Genomic DNA, 21243 nt, shown 5'->3' with positions numbered 1-21243 from the left:
TTGAATGTAACAAACAAAAGAGGCCTTGGAATTAAATTTAGATTAGAGCTGAATCATCAGAGTCACCTCTAGTACAGTACGGGACTAAGTTAACTGGAAAAGATCATTTACAGAGAGCAAGGAAAGGGTCGGTGAGAGAGAACAGAACCTTAAGAATCGCTGCTACAGATGGGAAATAACAAGTAAGATATCAAGGTAAATTTTCACTGTAAAGGGAAATGTAACTCATTTAATAAAGCCAACATCTGGCTTCTAATAATACGTGACTAAATAACAACCACTAGTGCCAAAACTTGACATTATTGTATTATATATATACAGTATATATATATATATATATATATATATATATATATATATATGTATGTATGTATTTTGGTAGAGATTGCACTGCAATCAGTCACGTCACGTACACAACATTACACCACATGATGTTTGTTTACACCCTTTCCTTGTCGACCAGTCAAGCTAAGCTGGGTACGATGTCTACTGAACCTTCGCTAACCTGAAAGAAGAATATTTCACTTTATATTTTCAAATTATTTTCTAAATTAGAAGTTTGTGGTCAACGAGATTTTTCTCGCTAAAAATGCTCTTTTCTTGGGCAGGCCGACAAGAACCGTTCTTTCTTTATCTTGTCTTGTTTTATATTTTCATTTGTTATTTCTCTTTTGGAGTTTACTATGTATTTCCCTATTTTTTTCATAACGTATTGGTTTTCCTGTTGGAACCCTTGGGCTTATAATGTTCTGCCTTTTCCAACTAAGATTGAAGTTTGGCGCAATAATAATAATAATAATAATAATAATAATAATAATAATAATCAGCGATATAGCTGATACTCTTGATCTCAGAGCTGCCAAATGTACCATCTATACTCTATGGGAAAATGAACAGCTTGTATTAAGTTTTATGGTTTTGTTTATTGGTTTATTTGCTTATATTACTACGTGGTGTTGTATGCGGATCGAAGTAGAACTGCAACATTGCATGTGTGGCCCACTTAGAGTAGTATCCTAATAGGCTATATTTTGTCGATAAATTAGTCAGAGACTATCATATTAATCAACCAGCAACCAAAAATTTTTATGTACATAATTGTAATAAAAGAGACTCCATATGCATTTATATATGACCATAAAATTTGAGTGAGATAATTCAAAATTAAAATCGTCTTGAATTGTTATTTTTGTAACGTTAGAGATAAGGTCTAATGCAATAATATTCTAGCATTATTGTCAGCCGATTTGCAAAGAACGTAGACTTGAAATAAGAGTACTCCGCGAATATACCAGAATAACCAACCTATTGATTCGAATAGTGATTTTGAGAGCCAGCTCATTCTCGAAGCTTCCGAATGCAGTGCCAGTGCGTACAGTGCTCATTCCACGCTGATACCTTATCTTCTGCTGTTGAAACAATCCGTTAAGTAGACGACGCTGAAGAATCGATGTCATTGTTTCCTTCAATGACTTGATAACGGTTATCTCGTGCCTGCATAGCATATTCCCAATAATGAAAATGGTAAAGTTTTGGTATCTGCAAACTGAATAAGGTTCGCAAAGAACTTTCTTGAAAGCTTACAAAAGAGGATCGGAAGCCGCCTGCCAGGACGCGCAGAAAGCATCGGAGCTCACGTCGAGTAGGATCACATCGCCCTGCCTTCGCTTCACTCCATTTATTCACGTTGCCTACATCAAACGCATAACAACATGTCTAGTTCACAGTGAGTATTAATTGTTTAATAGCCTAGCTTCTCTTTGTAATGTTTCTAGTGTTTATGTATGACATATGATTAAATTTCAAATATGATGGTACACGTTTTGGGCGATGTTCATCGTCAAGTAGGTTGCTCGTTGCACCAAACGAGTGACTGAACCGCCGGCGGCGTGGATGAGCATGCTTAGTGCTAGGGCTAGACTACCTTGACAATCCTTCGCGATAAACGACACGTTCAGACGCCCTCCCACTACTCGATTACTCAGCTGGAAGGACGAAGGGGATGGACGGTGCGTCAAGTCAGTTTCTCGCCGAATTCTTGGAGCTGTTCCGTCGTCTATCACTGTCGGCCGCAGCAATAAAATTTTGGGGTGGACCTTGACGTTAGAATTACAAGTGTACTTTGAAACTCGTCTAATCCTGACACTACAGCAGTAGGATTGGCGGCTTTGACCAGCTGCATGGCCACAGGCTCTCTTACATCACCCTCGCACGCTTTGGTCATTGCTGAATGAACAAACACGCCCAATGGTGGGTGGGGTTATCCCACACCAGTCTACTCAGAATCGTGAGACCGAACGAACTCGGTTTATGACGAGTTGTGAAACTCCTTTAGTCCATCATATCCTTTTTGAGTAGTCTTAGCTGAGGCTTACTCACCAACCATCCCTTCACAGCAGTAGGCTAGAGGGTAATTTAAGAACTAAATTGTGTTTAGTAGTTTGAGGCTTGGCTATAGCCTAGGCTAAAGATAGGGTAGCTTACAGTATTTTGGGTATTTCAAAGCAAGAGCTCTGCATGGGCTGCTGCCCTGGAAATTGATTTTCCTTTACTTTTTGGTGTTGCTGGTGAAGGAGGGGGTGGTGTGTATTGGGTAAAATTTTATAAGTTGCCACTAACACTCCAGCCAGCTATTTTTGCATAAAAAACCCAAAATAATAGGAAATAAAAAAAAAAAACAAAAATACCAACCTAAAGTAACCTGGGGTTGTTTACTGGTTAAAATTTTGCCGTATTAGCTAAGGAAGGGAGAGGGGCTGGTATTGTAGTACAAGTTGTAATTTGAATAATTTTTTATTAATCATTTGCTCATAGTGTTTGTGGGGTTCAAAGTAACGAGAATGAAGAGCTCTTTTCGAAAATGTAGGTTAGTGTTTCAAGAGTTCTGTGTTTGGGAAATCACTGGGAGGAAGACCGGACTGTTAGCCTATGTAATAGAATGGTTCCGTGCATGCGCAAGTCACTGGGAAGCCATATGTTTAAGAAGGAATTGGCTCAGGAAACCTATTACTAAAGGAACTATACTAACCTAACACCCCATCCTAACCTAACCTAGCAGGCCATGTTACTTAGCTGGGGGCAGAACCCCCTAGTGAAGAAACCACTTTTACCAAAAGCTCCCCTATAATACTGCGCATGCTCAACAGCATTCCAGGATGGCCAGCAAACAACTTGGGTTAATTACAGGTTAATTACAGTCAACCAACAAAAAATAACAATAAATTCTTGATAAGCAACCAAAATACTATAGGGAAAATCAGTTTCCAAAGTAATACCCTGTGCGGAGCTATTACTTAGTTCTACTTTATTTTGTAATGTTGTAATGCTGGTGAGTCGTATGAATAAAGTTTTTGCTAAATGTGTACTTTAAACCATAAGAACATTATGTAGGCTTAGCTGAAAATATTTTAGGGTTAAATTTTTGAGCGCCATAGGACCTTGGTATTGTATGTCTGGGCATTTTTACTCTTGTAGTGCCATTGAACGTAGAATATGTATGGGAAAAAAATATTTGAGGCTCGTGTAGAATGACAGGAAGATTCCACAGACTTAAACTAACCTAACCATTCCTAGAATGCCATGTCCTGACCTAAACAGACCTTACCTTCCTAACCTCACCTAACCCTTTCACTGTGCAGGACTAATCTCCTCAGTCATCAAAAGGTCTCATCCATGGCGCGGGACTGATCTCAGTCATCATTCTTTTCTTGTTGGTTAGGCAGCTCATAACAGATACGCGTTTCCCTCATCATTTTAGGAAGCTTTTGTCTATATTCTAGCGACAAATGGTAACATTTGATTTCCAGCGTACAGGATAATCTCAGGACAAGGCCTAGACCTTCATTAACCATCAAAAGACCATAGATGGAGGAGGTTTTGCTGGATGATGAAGTAGTACAGAGGCTTTTACTTGGAAATGACACTGATAGTAATAGATTTGAACTATCAGATAGGTCAGACAGTGACAGACAGTAGTGAATATGGTGATGTTTAATATATCGTAGTTGTAGACAAACCTACCTTAGATAATTTCTTAACTTCAGGTGTTATGAAGATGATTATGAATCAGAAAATGACGAGGAGGAACCATTTTTTTTCGTGCACCAGAGGTGTTCAGTAAACAGAGAAAACATGATAAAATTTTGCGGATGAAAGACCATTATCATATATATTCAGTTCGTTAAATATTGGTGCTCTTAAACTTCTGTTGGAGATAAGAAATTCTCATTTTCTACAGACTGCTAAGTCTAGTTTTGAATTTTTTTTTGAGATGTTTTAGATGAAATTTTTCACAAAAAGCAAGCTTTCAAAGTTTGTAATACAGATTTTCAGACCAAATAACGAAAATGGCGTCAGAGTACTTTATTCCATGCTTTGAGAGGTATCACACTGAAATTAATCACCAATAAAAGCAAAATAATTTAGTTTTTGAATAATTACCTACATGTAACAGAAATGAAAATAACAAAGGATCAAAACATGTATAAAATGGAGAAAATTAGTGAGTTACACGATAAACGACGCTTCTTCACTAGTGCTGAAAATAGGCTCGCAACTAAAAGGTTGATGCACTGTACCCTGACCTGGCGGGGTAGGTGCTGGGCATTTTGCCCATTGTGGACCCCTAAGTACATTTTTCATCAGAAACAACGGACTAAGCATCCGTTCGGAGGTAGTGTTAGAGCCTGATCCTGTCGTTCTGCAAACTACCGAAATATATTTTTTTTAAATCTCAAAAAATAGTTCCTGATATTCAGTATTACCAAAACACTTTGCGAGGTTTGTTAGAGGAATGTAGAATGTTCGTTGAGTGGCTCCTGCATAGAGTTGGTGTACTTCAGGGCCTAATGATGCTGCCAGAAGTTCATTGTTAGTTGCATGTGATATCATAAACAACGATGCTTGCAATATTGTCACTTGCCTCTTGTTGCAACTTTATTTGAAGTTTTTTGCAGAAAGTTTTAACATAGATTTGTAAATCTATTTTGATGTTAGTTTATTCAGGATGCTATAAGGTGTTATTGGGGCCATGCCTAAAGGCAAAGTTGTGAGACATCTTGATGTTTCTTTTATTCATATTTGTAGTTAATTTTTTCCATGAAAGATTTATATACATGAATATATCAATACAGAGTCAGTGTCTGTAACGACCGAGTGGGCCGTTATGCAGGTTCTTTAACATACTCAGGACGGGCTGTCATGACTGACGGCAGATGCAACAAACAAAGGAGGAGAAAACAACAAAACAATAAAATGAGCTTAATATTAATTTATTTACAAAGTTAATTATAAGTATTTACAAGTGAGTCAGGTCTGGTAAAAGATAAAAACCATAAATACAAGAAAACCAAAAGACAGCACTAAACAAAATAAAGTTAAATAAACAAAAAGTAGCTTTAAAAAAAAAAAGGCAAAATAAACAACAGCAGGCAGAAAAAAAAATATCAAACATACGTCCTCCATCGGGCACCAAGACAGCCCTCAGCTGTGCAACAGGGACAAAACCCACCAACCAGAAACCCCGATGGAGACGTGGACAGCCTGTCATCAAAGATGAGCAGCTTGGTCACATGACTACCATGGTCACACTCCACCTCTACGACGTGCTCCAATTTGCTGCTCAAGAACTTAAACGTAGACTCCAAAACTTGCTGCTGCTGCCACTTACTCGCCTGCCCTACCAGACCCGACTGAAGCAAGAAAAAACGGCAGCTCACCGATGAAAACATCAAAACAAAAAAACTTGAAGGTAAGGAGGCAGCAATCCACAAAGGAACGAGCGGAACCAGCAGTTCCCGCAAAACCATCACTTAACGTGACACCTCCCCACCTAAAAGAAAAAAAAGATTATTTTTTTTTTTTTACACTGATGCTTCCCTCCAATGCCGTAACAACCCCGCCAGCCAAAACAGAGCCATCCTGTCACGGTCGCCATTGTAACGACCAGTTGTTCTTTAACATACTCAGGACGGGGCTGTCATGACTGACGGCAGATGCAACAAACAAAGGAGGAGAAAACAACAAAAACAATAAAATGAGCTTAATATTAATTTATTTACAAAGTTAAGTTATTTACAAGTGAGTCAGGTCTGGTAAAAGATAAAAACCATAAATACAAGAAAACCAAAAGACAGCACTAAACAAAATAAAGTTAAATAAACAAAAAGTAGCTTTAAAAAAAAAAAAAGGCAAAAATAAACAACAGCAGGCAGAAAAAAATATCAAACATACGCAATCGGGGCACCAAGACAGCCCTCAGCTGTGCAACAGGGACAAAACCCACCAACCAGAAAAACCCCGATGGAGACGCCAGGACAGCCTCACGCTGTCATCAAAGATGAGCAGCTCGTGGTCACACGACTTATTCACACTCCACCTCTGACGTGCTCCACTTAATTTTTGCTGCTCAAGAACTCGACCAACGAAAACTTTACTACTCTCGCTGCCCTACCAGACCCGACTGAAGCAAGAAAAACGGCAGCTCACCGATGAAAACATCAAAACAAAAAAACTTGAAGGTAAGGAGGCAGCAATCCACAAAGGGAACGAAATACGAACCAGCAGTTCCCGTCCAAAACGTGACAAAAAAATGATAAGGAAATTTTATCAGTACAATAAAAAATATTTTTCTAAGATAAGTAAAGTAAGACATTGTAACTATACCGTACATACAAATTTTCATTTTTAGCTACGCTTAGCCTAACTCTATTTTGTTCCTACCCAAGTACAAACCTTCGGTCTTTTCATGGGGATTTAGTTTTCGGATGTGAGCTGGAACGGCCTTTTAACTTTCAGACAAGGTCGTTAATTACCGATGGTAGGGGAAAGCCCTGCCCACTCATCGGTCTGCACTCCACTTTGCTTTCGACTGCTGTCATATGATGATGTCTCTGCGCTTCTCTGTCCGACTGCCATATACTTTTTGGTTTGTTTTTTGTTAATATATTATTGTGTTATTGTTTTTCATGTTATAAATATATACAAACCCCAGAGTCACATTAGCTCTTAGAAGAGGAAACTACTGGTTTAGGCACTGTCCTGGTAAAGATAGGCTGTGTACATATTTGTTTTTTTTTTTTTTTTTTTAGGTTGATAAATTTTTTTTGTATGTTACACCATGACAGTGTAATAAACAATCTAATCCTACTTCTCTTGTCAAGTGTTGTGGAGGCCGAGGGCCTTAGAGAGTTATTTGCCTCTCTAGGTCTCTCAGGAGAGCCAAGTGTCTTTTGAACTTGATGGTCACTCTTAGGCTTGAGGGGCTTGCTGGTATCTGCTATGACTGTGCCCAGGACAACTTGCTGGCCATGGTGTCTGCTAGCTGTAGGACTGTTCTTCTTCCAATGCTAACAAGAGGAAGAGGAAGGTTACCTTGCGCATGGATGTAACTGCTGCACGGGGTTCTCCAGAACCCTGGTGTCCTGGTACCAACCCCAGTAGCCCACCTACATGGACCACTGGTACCCCACCTACCCGGATCATTGGTACCAACCCTGGTAGCCCACCTACCCAGTCTAATGGTACTTGGCTTGGTCTCGTTAGTGGTACAGTGGTACCTCTGCTCCTGTAGGGGAGCACACTGGTGCAATCGCTATCTGGGGTTCTTTGGACCCCTGGTGTATCGGCACTGGTCCCAGTAGGCCTTTTACTCTGGCCTTTAGTACCAGCCCTGATCTCTTGCTAGCATTACTGCTGCTCCTGTTGCCGAGCACATGGGTGCAACTGCTACTCAGTGTTCTTTGGACCCCATTGTACCAGTACTGGCCCTGGTAGGCTGCCTACCCAGGCCCTCAGTACCAACCCTGGTCTCTTGCTAGCGGTACCACTGCTCCTGATGCTGAGCACATGGTGCAGCCAATGCATAGGGTTCTCTGGAATCCCAGTGTACCAGTATTGGCCCTGGTAGGCCACCTACCTTGGCTATAGGTAACATCCCTGGTCTATCACTACCGGTATATACTGTGGTATTGCCGTTTCCATTGTTGACCACACGGGTGCAACCACTACCTATGGTTCTTCAGACCCCCATTGTACTGTTAATATCCCCAGTAGCCTCCCCCCCTGGTCTTCTGTACCGGCCTCGTACCGGGTTGGCCCCAGCAGCCCGTTGATTGGGGTCGGCAAGGTACCCTGGTCTGTGGGCCCAGTCTCAGCTGCCAGTGCAAGGCAGTGAGGAAAGGTAAGCAGAGAGCATGCAGGTGCTCCATCACCCCCTCCTGCTCTTCAAGAGAATGGACCAGGGGTCCTGGGACAGTGAGCTGGCGTCTGGCTTGATCACTCGGGCAAGACAAGAGGGTGTTCCCTGCTCAGACTTCTTCCCTTGTAGAAGTCTTGGCTTCTAAGTAGATTGAAGCACGCCCACAGGATGCATCAGTGGGACTGCTCTCCATGGCCCAGTGGGACATCGTTATCGTGGGATGACGATTGCCCATGGCCTTGCTTACATGCTGGAACTTCAGTCTTCGGCAGGCAGGGCAAAGGTGTTTGTGATCTCTCACTTGTTCCCGCCTCCTCAAATTTTCATCCAGGAAACGGGAGCTGGACAGGTTTGGGGCTTGGGATTGGGAACATTCTTGTTCCCATTCCAGCCCATGACATGGGGGTTTACGTTCCTGGCCCAGTCCGCAGACTGGACAGGATGTACGCCGAATGACTTGAGAGATCGCCAGGGGCTCTGGTGAGTGTTCTTCTTCCGTGGAGTTACAGAGGCCTATTGTGGAGATCATTAGAATGATAAGTCATTTTAATGATACCAAGGAAGGGACATTATCTTTTCTTGCTCCATGCTTCCCAGGGCAAGAGAATGCTCCCTGGTCCAGCCGTTCATGCAAGACACTTCCTGTGCCTCAAGCCGACCAGAGGAAATATGTTCTCTCAGAGAGATCATTGCCATCTTTTAGGTTGACCTGGACCAGGTTCTTCTGTCCTTGTCTGTGTCTGGAACGTCTCCGTGTGGAGGGAGTCTCCCCTTTGCAAGTGGAGGCAACGGCGCCCCAATTGACTGCCTGAGCAGCATTCCAGTTAGTCTCGTAGATTGATCTTTGGGTCCATCATTGGCCAAGACTGTTACTCTTGGAGGTAGTAGTAATATCTAACTCCTCCACTAGACAACAAATTATGGGGGGGGCCAGGGAGAGACTGCTGCTTCAAACTTCTAGGTCTGTCCTGAGTTGGCTGTGACGCGCGAGGGCAGACTGGTTCTGGGTTCCTCTCCCCCTTCTTTGCTAGAGGGAGTGGGAGGCAGTAGTGGACAGGCTTCAGCTCATTTACCAGGTAGTGGCCAAGACCTTTAGGACTTAGCTTGATACTGCAGCTTGACCTTAAGGTCAGGCTGGCCTTACCCCTTTGGTCAGAGAAAGACCCAGACTTACTTGACTCCTCGTAGAGGAACTCAGACTTCTTCTACCCTGGTAGAAGATGGAGGACGCCGGGAGTGTGGCATTTCTTACTGATTGCTGCCGATGGGGGTGGGTGCCTGTCGAGCAGTTGGGCAAGCTTGGCAGTGACATGAAGCGGAAGCATGGTAACGGGTGCCTGTCAGATACGGCTCTGCTACCTTAGAGTCTTCATTATCCCTCACCCTCTTACCAGTCCGGTTCCAAATGCTCATTCCTGGCTTATGGAAGGGCCACCTCCTGTGGGAAGAGGAGAACAAGATCCTCTCGGAAGGTGCTGTGGGAGTCTTCTACTCTTCTTCCCACTGAATGGGTTTGTTCACCAGAAATGGACCTTGATAGAACAATCTTGTTTTGTTCTCGATTCCATGAGAGAGGGCAACGTTTTGCTTTCGGGGATTTAAGGGATGTGTATGTTCAGTTCTTACCCATTGGTTCTTCCACAAATATCTCCTCTTTACCCTTGAGGGGGGGATGGTATTCTAGTTCAAGGTCCTGGTTTCGGACTTGTAACTGCTCCCCCAAGGGTTAACTCGTGTGTTAATTTTTTATCTCTACTCGAGCTCGGTTGCGCTGGAATGTCTACTGATGTACCAGTGCAATTGGCTGATCATGGTGAGCTCATTGCCACAGTCATTAGGACAGAGATTGACTTGGTGTGTTTTTGTCATGACTTAAGTATAGTTATCAACTTCAGGAAGCCAGATCTCACTCGCAAGCAGAGGGTAAAGTATCTGAACATGCTGATAGGCACAGTAGCAGCGAGGGTCCTCCCTTTGGATTATCGTATCGGCAAGATCAGAGAGGCAGCACAGAAGTAACTATCTCTGCAGGAACAACCTGCTCGGCAATGACACATCATTCTGGTTCACCTGCACCATCGTAGATTTGGGCCCATGGGCGCCTTCACCTCCGCGCCCTTTAGAGGAGGATGAAGGGGATGGGTCTCCAGTGAGTGACCTGCCTTTCTCTTGTCTTCCTCTGTTGGAGGAAGTAAGAAGAGAGCTAGCTTGGTAGCTAGACAATAGAAACCTCTTTAGGTTCATCCAGTCCCCACAGGGCACATGTGCATCTTGTCTGGTAAGCAGGAGAGAATGGGTGTGAGTGACTACTGTAGTCTCCTCCCTTCTCTCTTTTACCTGTCTCAAGAGACAATTAGCAAGCCATCACATGCATGATGAGGGATAGACAATAAAACAAACCTGTTGGTTGTACTCGCAAGTGTTATGGTCTCCATCACTCTTGGGTTCTTCCAAGCCTTTTTTTTCTAAGTAATGATGTAACTCATTACTTTAAGGCCAGAAGCCTAGCAGTTGCAACATCCCATAAGTTCAACAAGTGTGGGATTCTTTCTTCAGCTTTTCAGACCAGGAAGATATTCCTGGGTGGGTAGAACCAAACCAGTCTGTTCAGAGATTTACTCAGACTCCACCCTCCAGTGGGTAAGTTGCTTATGAAAAGACTGAAGGTTTGTATTTCTGTAGGGACAAATAGGGAATTTTTAAAGTAATTTTAATTTTTCCTAACATACAAACTTGAACATTTTTGACATTAGGCCTGTTTGGCAGTAAACTAAGCCCAATATTTTTTTAGATATTGGACCTCCCCCTTTATATTCTAGAATTGTGAGGGACTGCCGTGGTAAAGCAGGCTTTTGGGTTGGAAAAAACACAAAAGTGACATTCAACCCAACCTAGCAAAGTAAATTAATATATATACAGTACAGGCTAATATGGTTGCAACATAACCTAACTTGACCTAGGGTGCTGGGTCCTTAGAGTGGCCGGGGGGGTTATCTCCTCTTACCTAATCAGGAGCACCAGAGATTCAAGTCAGTAGGGTTATGACTTAGCAGAACCAGATCTTACCTGGCAGGGGACTTTACTCCCCCCTGGCCTCTCCCAACAGATAAACCATACTTTATCAAGATTGGAACTCACAGATGAAATAGTAAACCATACTTTATCAAAATTGGAACTCACAGATGAAATAATGAACCATACTTAATCAAAAGTGGAACTAACAGATGAAATATATCCTTGTTGCCTGTTTCAGTCTTTAGTATTTACCCACATAAAAAAAAACACATTTTACTACATAAGTGGTTCCAGTATTTTTAAATTAGTAATTTTTTACCAAAGTGAAGGTCAGAAACATTAAAAAGAACACTAAAAAGATTCAAATTAGCCTAAATAATGCAAGGAACATACCCTGTCAAAGTTTGAATGGCGTTTAGAATGTGTGTAATGACTCATCAAGCTGTCAAGAATGGTGGTTGTAAATCCTACCAACAGATGGGGTAAAAACACATATGGTCAGAATGATTTTAATTAAATGCTACAACTTGATAATGTTGTGCTCTTAAGGATCCTTAATCTATTTAGTATGTTGGTGCTTACTCTTAAGTCCCCTCTATATGCTTAATATGAAAATAAAAATTAATTTATTGCAAATTTACTGCTACCAAGATATTTACCAACTTTTTTTTTTTTATTATTCATTCCCATGGGGCTGGTATTAAACGGCGTACAGGAGTGGTTGTGGCATTCAAGTAAAAATTCGCCTGATCTCTTCAAATGTTGGTTTTAGAGCTTTTAAAATTCCAGCTCCATTAATCTCTCAGTTGAAATCTGGAGAACCGAACATGGTAAAATTGAAGACTACTACCATACCCCTCTGGTATGGTAACTTATCAGTTCACATGCAAAATGGCCACCATGTTTAGTACCACCCATGGGAATGAACATAATGTAAACAAAAGACTATAAACAAGAACTTTAGGTAATTCTGTCAGTTCATTGTTGTGGAGAGTGGACTGACTCCGCCCACAAACTGTCATCTACATGTAAGTTTTAACATCAGATTTGATGAACTGACAGAAGAACTGACGTGTAAACCTGATCGTGAATACCTGGCCTTAGTGACTGGTCTCCTCCCCTCTCTCTTCACCGGTCTCTTGCTTAGGTCAGAGTCAGGTTGCAAAGTCTGTGCGTGCTGGACGGATGAGGATTGCAGGTGAATTACTTGACAGGGCATCTTGTCCATTATCATTGTTTTGTAGATTGGTTTGATGCAAGTCCCCCCTGCTCTCTAGACAAGGGGAGAAAGGTATAGGCAATGAAACAAACCTGTTGGTTTTAATAGCATGTTTTATTGGCGCTGACACTAGTTCTTTCAGCCTTCACCAGATAATGAAAGCAAACTCATTTTTTTACACCCAGAAGTGTAGCTGTTGCAAATTCCATATGTCCAGCAAGCTAGAGGTGTGGGAGGTACTTCCAGGTGAGCAGAACCAAACAGTTGGTTCAGAGAGTACCCAGATTCCTCAAACCTATGGGTACATCTCCTATGTAAACAACAAAAATTTGTATTTGTGTTGGAACAAATAATTTTTCATAACATGCAAACCTGAAGTTCTTTACTAATGGCCCACCTCAGCTACCCCTCACTCTGGCACCTGGGATGGAAGGTGAAATGGAGCGCATATTGATAGGTGGTTGGGGCTTCCCCCTACCTGTGGATAGTTAATGAACATGTCTGAAAGTTGAATGGCCATTCCAGCTTACATTTGCAAGCTAAATCTTATGTTAAGAATTTTAGGTTTGTATGTTAAGATACAAGTTTGCTGTATTTTAGTTGGAAAATATGTATTGATCAAGTTTTAATTAATTATTTTATTTTATGTAGGAATTCTCCACCCCCTGTAGCATGGGCACAGCGAAAAAATGTCGTTTTCCTCACCATATGTGTCGAAGATTGTAAAGAACCAACGATTACAATACAAGAAGATAAAATTTACTTCAAGGGCACTGGAGGTACTGAGAAGAAGGACTATGAATATACCTACATACTTTATAGTAACATTGATAAAGAAGTAAGTAATTATCCTAACAAAATGTATGTTTATATGAAAACTTTACAAATATATTCATAACTCCTAATTTTTGTAGCCTGATCTATTTCTATTTTGAGTGTTAATTTTTCATTATATTTTGAAGAAAAATATTATCCAAGAAAGTTCCTTGCTTGGATAACATTTTTGTATGTTCAGGCCCAAGAAGGGCTTTTTAACTTATGCATTCATGAATACTTGCATTCATGAATACTTAATATACATTTGCATAAGTTTGTCCCTCAAATTTTCAGGTGTAATTCAGATAAAGGTTTTATATTTCATGGATAAGTTGACTCCCAAAATAGGGAAGAGTGCATTTGGCCTTTTATCAAAGTTTCATTTGTATTATTCATAAACTAATCATCCTAATCAGTTAGTATCGTCCTTTATGTTATAAAAATAAATATTTGTAATATAATTAATTTTGGAAGGTATCTGTCAGCAGATCATATGGTACTAGAAATTTTTAACGAGGAGACAAGAAAAGTTTTATGTAATTATTTAAGTGCTGTAGTGTTTATATAAAGGTTGGTTTCCTATCAAGGCCTCCATCCCCCTTGGTTTACCTATCAAGGCCTCCATCCCCCTTCAACTGATAAAATGTAAGTGAAAGTAAATCTTCAGGCTTCATGTATCCTACCCTAGCACACTATCTTAGGAGACGTACATTTGCTTTTACATTTAAGATATGACCGTAAAGGTTTTCCCAGGTACAATTACCAGGCAAATGGTGGTGCTGTACCACAAGTAATATCCATTATAACCACTCTTCACAAGTTGCAAAAGCTTGGTTTTATTAATTCATGGTGATCCTTCCCAGGAAGATTTATACCCATCCACAATGGATGTTGGGTTAGGTAATTCACCTCCCACCATTTCTTTTGTGTGTTTTTGAACATTTGTCTGTTATCAAAGTTCAGTTTTTAGTTTTTTTTGTAAAAGAAAACTATTGTGCCGGCTTTTTCTCTCCACACTTTCTCTGTTTGCCCTCAGATCCTGAAAACTACTGAGGCTAGACGGGGGCAAATTGGTATGTTGATCATCCATCCTCCAGTCATCAAACATACCAAATTGCAGTGCTCTAGCCCCAGTAGTTTTTATTTTAAGGTCAAAATTAACCATAAATGTACATCTGGCAGTGTTATAGGTACCAAGAACTTTGGCCACCACTGGGCATTGGCTGAAGGTTTCATGGGCCGGGCTAAAAGTTTCATGGGCTGTGGCTGAAAGTTTCTTACAGCATTATGCTGTACAGAAAACTCGATTGTGCTGAAGAAACTTTGGTGCATTTTTTACTTGTTTTTTTAAAATCTCAACATTGAAACAATAAATAAGCATTCCTGTCAAGTTCTTCAAGTTTTTTATGTTCAGAAGTATTTATTCAAATTTGTTCCTGTTTCTCAGACATACGGGTGCAGTTGTGACATTCTATTTTGCATATGCCACAATTTTATTTTTCATTGAGGTGTGCCTTTGTAAAGGATTAATATGAGTAATAGAGGAAGAGGCAGTAGAATATTATTGAAGAAAACCTCAGATCGGCTAAATTGGGCACTTTCCAGGGTAATAAAATCCACATTAATAATTAATAAGTATATTTGAGTCTTTGTCAAATACTGAGCAACGAACAGAATATGTGCTTCCATTTGGAATTATTAATCATTGCCTTTTAAAATGTGGAAGTATTCCTCAACGCAAGCTGGAATTGGTTGTAGAAATTTGATGTTAAGGTAGTTGACTAGTCGGTTGGAGTGAGTTAGGGAGTACTGTGACCAAGCACTTTTTCTATGGCCACTGTCGACCTAGGATTTCTTGCTACACTTTTACTGGCTGCAAAGTTAGAACTTGTATTTTTGGTTTGAGTGTTTTTGTTTTCTATGGGAAGCAGGTGTGATGGGTATTAGTGTCATGAACTTCATGCCCTCCTTCTGGGTGGATCACCACCCCATTACTACCTGGTTTTAGAGGTAGATTTTCTGCTGTCTCTTGTGAAGGTTTTTATAGAGGTCGGCTAGAAGAATTATCCTGCCACTTCTTTCTTGCTATTTTCTTCTTTTATCAATATTTTCAGGTTTTTTAATTTTTGTAGCAGTTTGCTTAGTCTCATATAGCATTTTTTTTTTTCCTGAGGCATTTCTGTATATTTCTCTAGTAATTCTTTTAGAAGGTTCCCTTCCTGAGCTGGTACAGCTGTTTTTTTCCTCTTTATGACTATCTAACCCTGTTTCATGTCCTTTACATTTATCATGGCTTGTGTCGTCAGTTTTTTTTTTTTTCTAGCAAAACTCAGCCTTTAGAATTCTTATGAATTGTCAGGTTCTTTTCTCTAGCAGTACAGTAAACCCCCCCTAATTCGCATTCTCACGATTAGTGGACTCATATATTTGCAGATTTCCTGTGGCATGTACCTACCCATTATTCGTGGGAAATTCACCCATTTGCAGTATTTTTCACTGAGAAATATTCACTAATTACTGTATTTTCATATTTTCATAACTAAATGCACTTTTTGTGATAAAACTATAAAAATACTCTGGTATAAGCATTTTTAGAGGGTTTTTTTGTTTAAACTGTCAAAATAGGCAGATGTAAGTGTTTTTAGAAGGGTTTTAAGTATTTGCAGATTACAGGTAGTCGTCGACTTACGACGGCATTAGGTTCTGACAGAGCGGTTGGAAGTCGATCTCGCTGTAAGTCGACTAACCACATATTACATGTAGCCTATTCTGTACCTACCGTATATTATCCATCATATATTATATCCTAAGTATGACTAGCCTACATTTTTTATATTATCCAAAAATGTGCATGTATAGTACCTATTTTTACGTTTAGCATATGAAATCTTATCATGCTTGAACTCCTTGATTAATACTTACTTTTATTACTGTATTTAACATTTTTATTGTACGCATTCAAACCATGTCTGGTCTGTTTACATTTTCTTATCCGCCATTTGCATTGCCAATCGCTACACGTATGACGATATTTACTTTTGTTTATTTATAGGTTTGAATTAAATACATACCGTTTTGACGTATATAAGACGCACTTTAAAAAAAAATGGCCTAAAAATCCCCTTAGGTCCTATGTACATAATGTAGGCTCAAAATTTAAGAATTTTGGCCGAAATTATACATGAAACGTTCCTAATAACCTATTAAAAACAAAGTTTATTATAATTATTTATCATTATCACACTTACCATCACCGCAATTACTACTGCTAGTATTATAATCAATATCTACGTTGTTATTACCGATATTTTCATTAAAATGTTAATATCATTATCGCCGTCTAGCGGATCGCTGCATTCCACATTTATAGATATAAACAGTACGTGTGCAAACCTATTGCATTATCTCGAGAGCTTTACGGATAACAAGGCTTCGTTTCGTGTTGGCAATTCCTGCTAACATTCTCTTTACGCATAACAACATGGCTTCGATCAATTGGTGGTTGACAATTCCTGCTACCATTCTCTTTAGGCATAATAACAAGGCTTCGTTGAGTTGATACTTCGTAACTCGTGCTAGCATTCTCTTTAAGAATAATAACATGGCTTTGTTCAGTTGCTCACGAGACTCGAGCCGTTACATAGGAAACATTTTTATTTATTGGATTTTACCCTTGATTGCATACTTTTATAATATATAATGGATATATATAACATATATTACCATAGGTAACATCTTTTATTAATGTTTTTGTTGATTCTGCCGGTAAGAAACAATGTTTACAAATGAATGTGTTGCAATCTATTGGTAAACCTATGAGGTAGCTTTCAGCAGCAGACTTAACATTCGATCGTAGTAAATGGCTAATTGTATAATACATATTTTGATAAATATAAATATGGTAAATAACTTCTTTATTAATGTTTTTGTTGATTCTGTGGGTAAGAAACAATATGCATATGATAACCTAATACTACAGTTTTTACTTACCAAAATCATATGAGCATAGGCTAGAAACCTTATTTTTTCCCCTCAATGTCCTGCTTTAAAAGTCCTATGCAGACATGCGTATTTAAGCCATCAAATACGGTAATTTGTTATTACATTTGATTTATTTGCAAAAAATAGAAATACAAAATACATTACAAAAATATGAATCTCTTACCATTTTCAAACGACACAAACAGCTGCCGAAAGCTGAGCATCTTCGGATATGAGCGCTGCGGTAGCGGAAAGTATCGCACGGCGCTCAAGCGTTTTTAGCAAAATATAAAATTAAATATTATATATTATTATATTGTCTCAGTCTTTGCATAGGTCGTAAGTCGACTACCTGTATAGCTATTCGCGGGGTTGCATCCATCCCCAAAGGGGGTGGGGTTACTGTAATCGCAGCTTCTTTTTTCTCCATCTTAGCAATTCTTGCAACCTCTTCTCTTGCCCAGGAATTCACTGAGCTTATTTTCTTCCTTAGCCATTCTTTCAGTTTGTCTTAGCAACCTTCTCTGCTTATTTTCACACACCTAGCAACTCTTATCTTTATGCTCTTTGCAAGCAATTCTCTGAACTTTTTAACTTCCTTAGCAGCTCTTTTAGCTTTGGCTACACCGTAGCATTCCCTCTTTTCTTTCCTAGAAATTCTTATAGTTTTTCTCTTCCTCAGCAGTTCTTCCAAATTTCTACTCTTCCCAAGCTGTTCTCTCAGCTCCCATCTTCTCTTCCCTAGCAATTCTCATAGCTTGCCCGGCATTTCTCTTGGGATGTTTTCTTCTCTCCCTGGCAAGTCTCTCAAGCATCATCGTCTCCTAAAAATTCTCTTGGCATCCTTCTTGTTACAGCCAGCAGTTTTCATTTCCTTCTCCTTCTTGGCAGTTCTTTGGCAGAGCTGGTTAGGTGTGTGAAGTCAAGTAAAAAGTAGTTGCCTTTTGGCAGGTAAATAAGGGCTGGGGATACTGCCCACTTATCTGATTATCAACTGATATTTTCTTTAGATCTTATTCTAATCAAGAATATCTTAGTTGTTTTTAAAGCTTTATCATAAATAGATTGTATTAGAAATTCTTTAACAATGAATAATTACAATGCTCCTGTATGTTATTGTCTTTGTGTCTGTTAATTATGTAAGGGGTACTTTTCATGTGTCAGCAACCTGGTGTCTTTGAGCGAATTTCATGTAATTAGTCTTGAGGTTTGCTGTATTTTAATTATTATATGATTGTTTATGCAGAGAGACTGCTGTGTTTATAAATGTTAGGTTCCTGAACCCCGTATGTTTGCTGAAAATTCACATTGGTTATAAAACTCTTCATAATTTCTTCAATAAAGCAGCGTAAACTGCTTTTTGTGGTATGAAAGCACACCAAAGAGAAAATATGGTAGCAGATGCTATGTGTAATTTTAATGATGATTTATATTTGTGTGGTACATAAAGAAAAGGCCAACATAGGCTTTTAACTAGCCTATACTGTACTGCTCTGAGTAGTAAGTAATAGGCTAATTACCCAGGTCTAACAATTGTACCATCCAAACATGTCACAACAATCTGTTCTTTGGTAAATCTCCTAATGTGACTGGTGTTGGTAAATATGTTTTCTTTTTACACATTAATACTATGTAACTATATTAAAAATATATAAAGTAAATAACTATAATGGCAGCAACTCTTGAAAAATACAAAAAAACCACATTAGCTGGAAGGAGGAAAAAATTATGAAAACTTCATACAGTATTTGTATAAAAAAAAAATTTAACTTGGTCAAGAAGTGGTGTCAAGGAGCTCCATTTCTTTTGACTTTATGTATGATCAAACGGACGTATTCGATGCTGACATGGCGGACAACATATGTTCTGGGCGAGATTTCCTAAGGTCAGGGGCATTAAAAATAGTCTGCTCCTAGCATTCAGGAAGAGCCTGTTGGACAGGTACTAAGGATAGGAATGTGGTCACAACAGACCACATTCACCCCTTTTTACCTTCAGGATGTTGTCCATAGGTCCTCGGACTCTTTTGCCCTGGGTTCTCTGGTGGCTGGTCAACATTCATGTAGATCACCCTGCTCTTGAGGACAGGTAGCATCTCGTCTGAGGTGTACAGCTGCAAAAGGGGAGGTGTGTGTGGGCTGGCCTCCCAACTTCTCTTTTATACCCTTTTAAGGGACAGTTAACAAACTGTCACTTGCTGGACGGGTGCGCATGCAAGTGTTCTAGATGACTGAGTATTCTGTCTATAATCTAGGTCTTTTCGGATTAATAGATGCAACTCCTACCCTCTGTCTAGCAAGGGGAGAGAGGGACTGACAATGAACAGACCTGTTGGTTATCTTTAGCTTTATTGGCCCCAACAGTATGGGTTCATCCAATCCTGTATTTGAATCAGTGACGTTACCTTCCATTTATTTGAAGACCCAAAAATCTGGCTGTTGAACATCACACATGTTCAACAGACCAGAGGCATGGGTCTGCTTCCTTTGATCTTACTTGACCAGGAAAGAGACCCCAGGTGAAGCAAACTACCAGTCAGTTCAGAGATTTGCTCACAATCCTCCCACCAAGGAGTAAGTCTCACAAATGTAAAGACTGAGGGTTTGTAAATGTTTAGGAACAAATGACTTATTTTCAAAGTAATTTGTATTTTTCCTAACATACAAGCCTGATGGCTTTGCATAAATGTCCCACCTCTAGCCACCCCTCATTCTGCTTCCTGGGCCAAAAGGTAAAATGAATGCCTCCCAGCTGGAGGGAGGGGATAGCTATGTAAAGACTTCAGGTTTGTATGTTAGGAAAAATACAAATTACTGTAAAAATTTGTTATTTTTTTATAATTTGATTAAATAACTTGTAATAACATAGACTGAACATTATCCTGTGTTCACCTAAATGTGATGGGAGTGTGACTCTCTCTCTCATTTTCATTTTACTTGGTGTCAATTTCAAGACAGCATATTTAATATTAAAAATCAATGAACTGGAAGAAACATAACAAATGTTTTTAAAACAAATAAACTGAAAGCATTGCAGTGATCAATATGCTCTAAAAATAAATGAACTGAAAGCATTACAGTAAACCACCCGTATTCGTGGTCTCACGATTCGCGCGCTCACGTATTCACAGATTTCTCTTTGAAACGTATCTACCCATTATTTGCGGAAAATTCGCCCATATGCGGTATTTTCCACTGAGAAATATTCACTAATTACTGTATTTTCATCTTATAAAACTATTAAAATACTCGGGTAATGCTCAAGTTATGATAATTAACCTTACGATAATCGATTTTGCAATGGGGTAAGCAATTAATATCTATAGACAATATTATTTATACAATTTTTTAAAATTTTGTGTGGGTGCAGGCAGGGGCATAATCAGGCAGTGAGAGAGACCAAATTACAATAGACAACTTTTTTTCCATCTCTTTATCCCATCTTATAGTTAAAAAAGTAAAAGAGAATGATAAAAGTATTGTTAGTAACATTATACCCGTGTAAATGCGTACAGCCATAAACAACAGAACAAGAAACTCTTGTTTTGTTTATAACCGAATTGGATAACAACAGCCGTTTACCTGGTATTTCAACCATTGTAAGGTAATAAACAATTACCGTAGCTTATAGCACAAATGATGTTAAGTAGAATATGACTGATATATTTTTACATTATACCCTTATTCGGTATGGATAAAAGATCGTCAAGGAAATATATTGCTAAATTTAAGCTGCAAGTTGTAGCTGAAGCTGAGAAAACAATGTTCAAGCGGTCAATGATATACTGTAAATTATCATGCATCAGCAACATAGATACTGTAAATTATCGTGCATCAGCAACATAGATGAAACTCGATCATAATTAAAATTGGGTAGAAAGTATTTTAATCAAAACTACTTGGCATGAAAGAACACATTACTGTTATTTTTACACCGATAAAAGATAATTATGTAAAGCTCGTAAAATGATGAAATCAAGTGAAAATAGCAAACAATCTTGAATTTTTTTTACACA

At 39.3% G+C, this 21243-nt stretch overlaps 1 protein-coding gene across 1 annotated transcript in view; it reads left to right on the top strand.

Annotated features, from left to right (window-relative positions):
- Nucleotides 1-1307: 1307 nt before the first annotated feature.
- The window catches only part of p23, a 34940-nt gene continuing 15004 nt past the window's right edge, over nt 1308-21243 (top strand). Inside the window, exons 1-2 of the mRNA XM_067121153.1 lie at nt 1308-1726; nt 13083-13269. Coding sequence (XP_066977254.1) covers nt 1713-1726; nt 13083-13269 — 201 coding nt within the window. The 5' untranslated portion in view covers nt 1308-1712. The remainder of the gene's footprint in view (nt 1727-13082; nt 13270-21243) is intronic.

Source organism: Macrobrachium rosenbergii, chromosome 2 (assembly GCF_040412425.1).
Source record: "Macrobrachium rosenbergii isolate ZJJX-2024 chromosome 2, ASM4041242v1, whole genome shotgun sequence".
In the NCBI taxonomy this organism is placed as follows: domain Eukaryota; kingdom Metazoa; phylum Arthropoda; class Malacostraca; order Decapoda; family Palaemonidae; genus Macrobrachium; species Macrobrachium rosenbergii.
The sequence above is the reverse complement of the archived record's forward strand: the minus strand, read 5'-3'. Positions and strand labels throughout refer to the sequence as shown.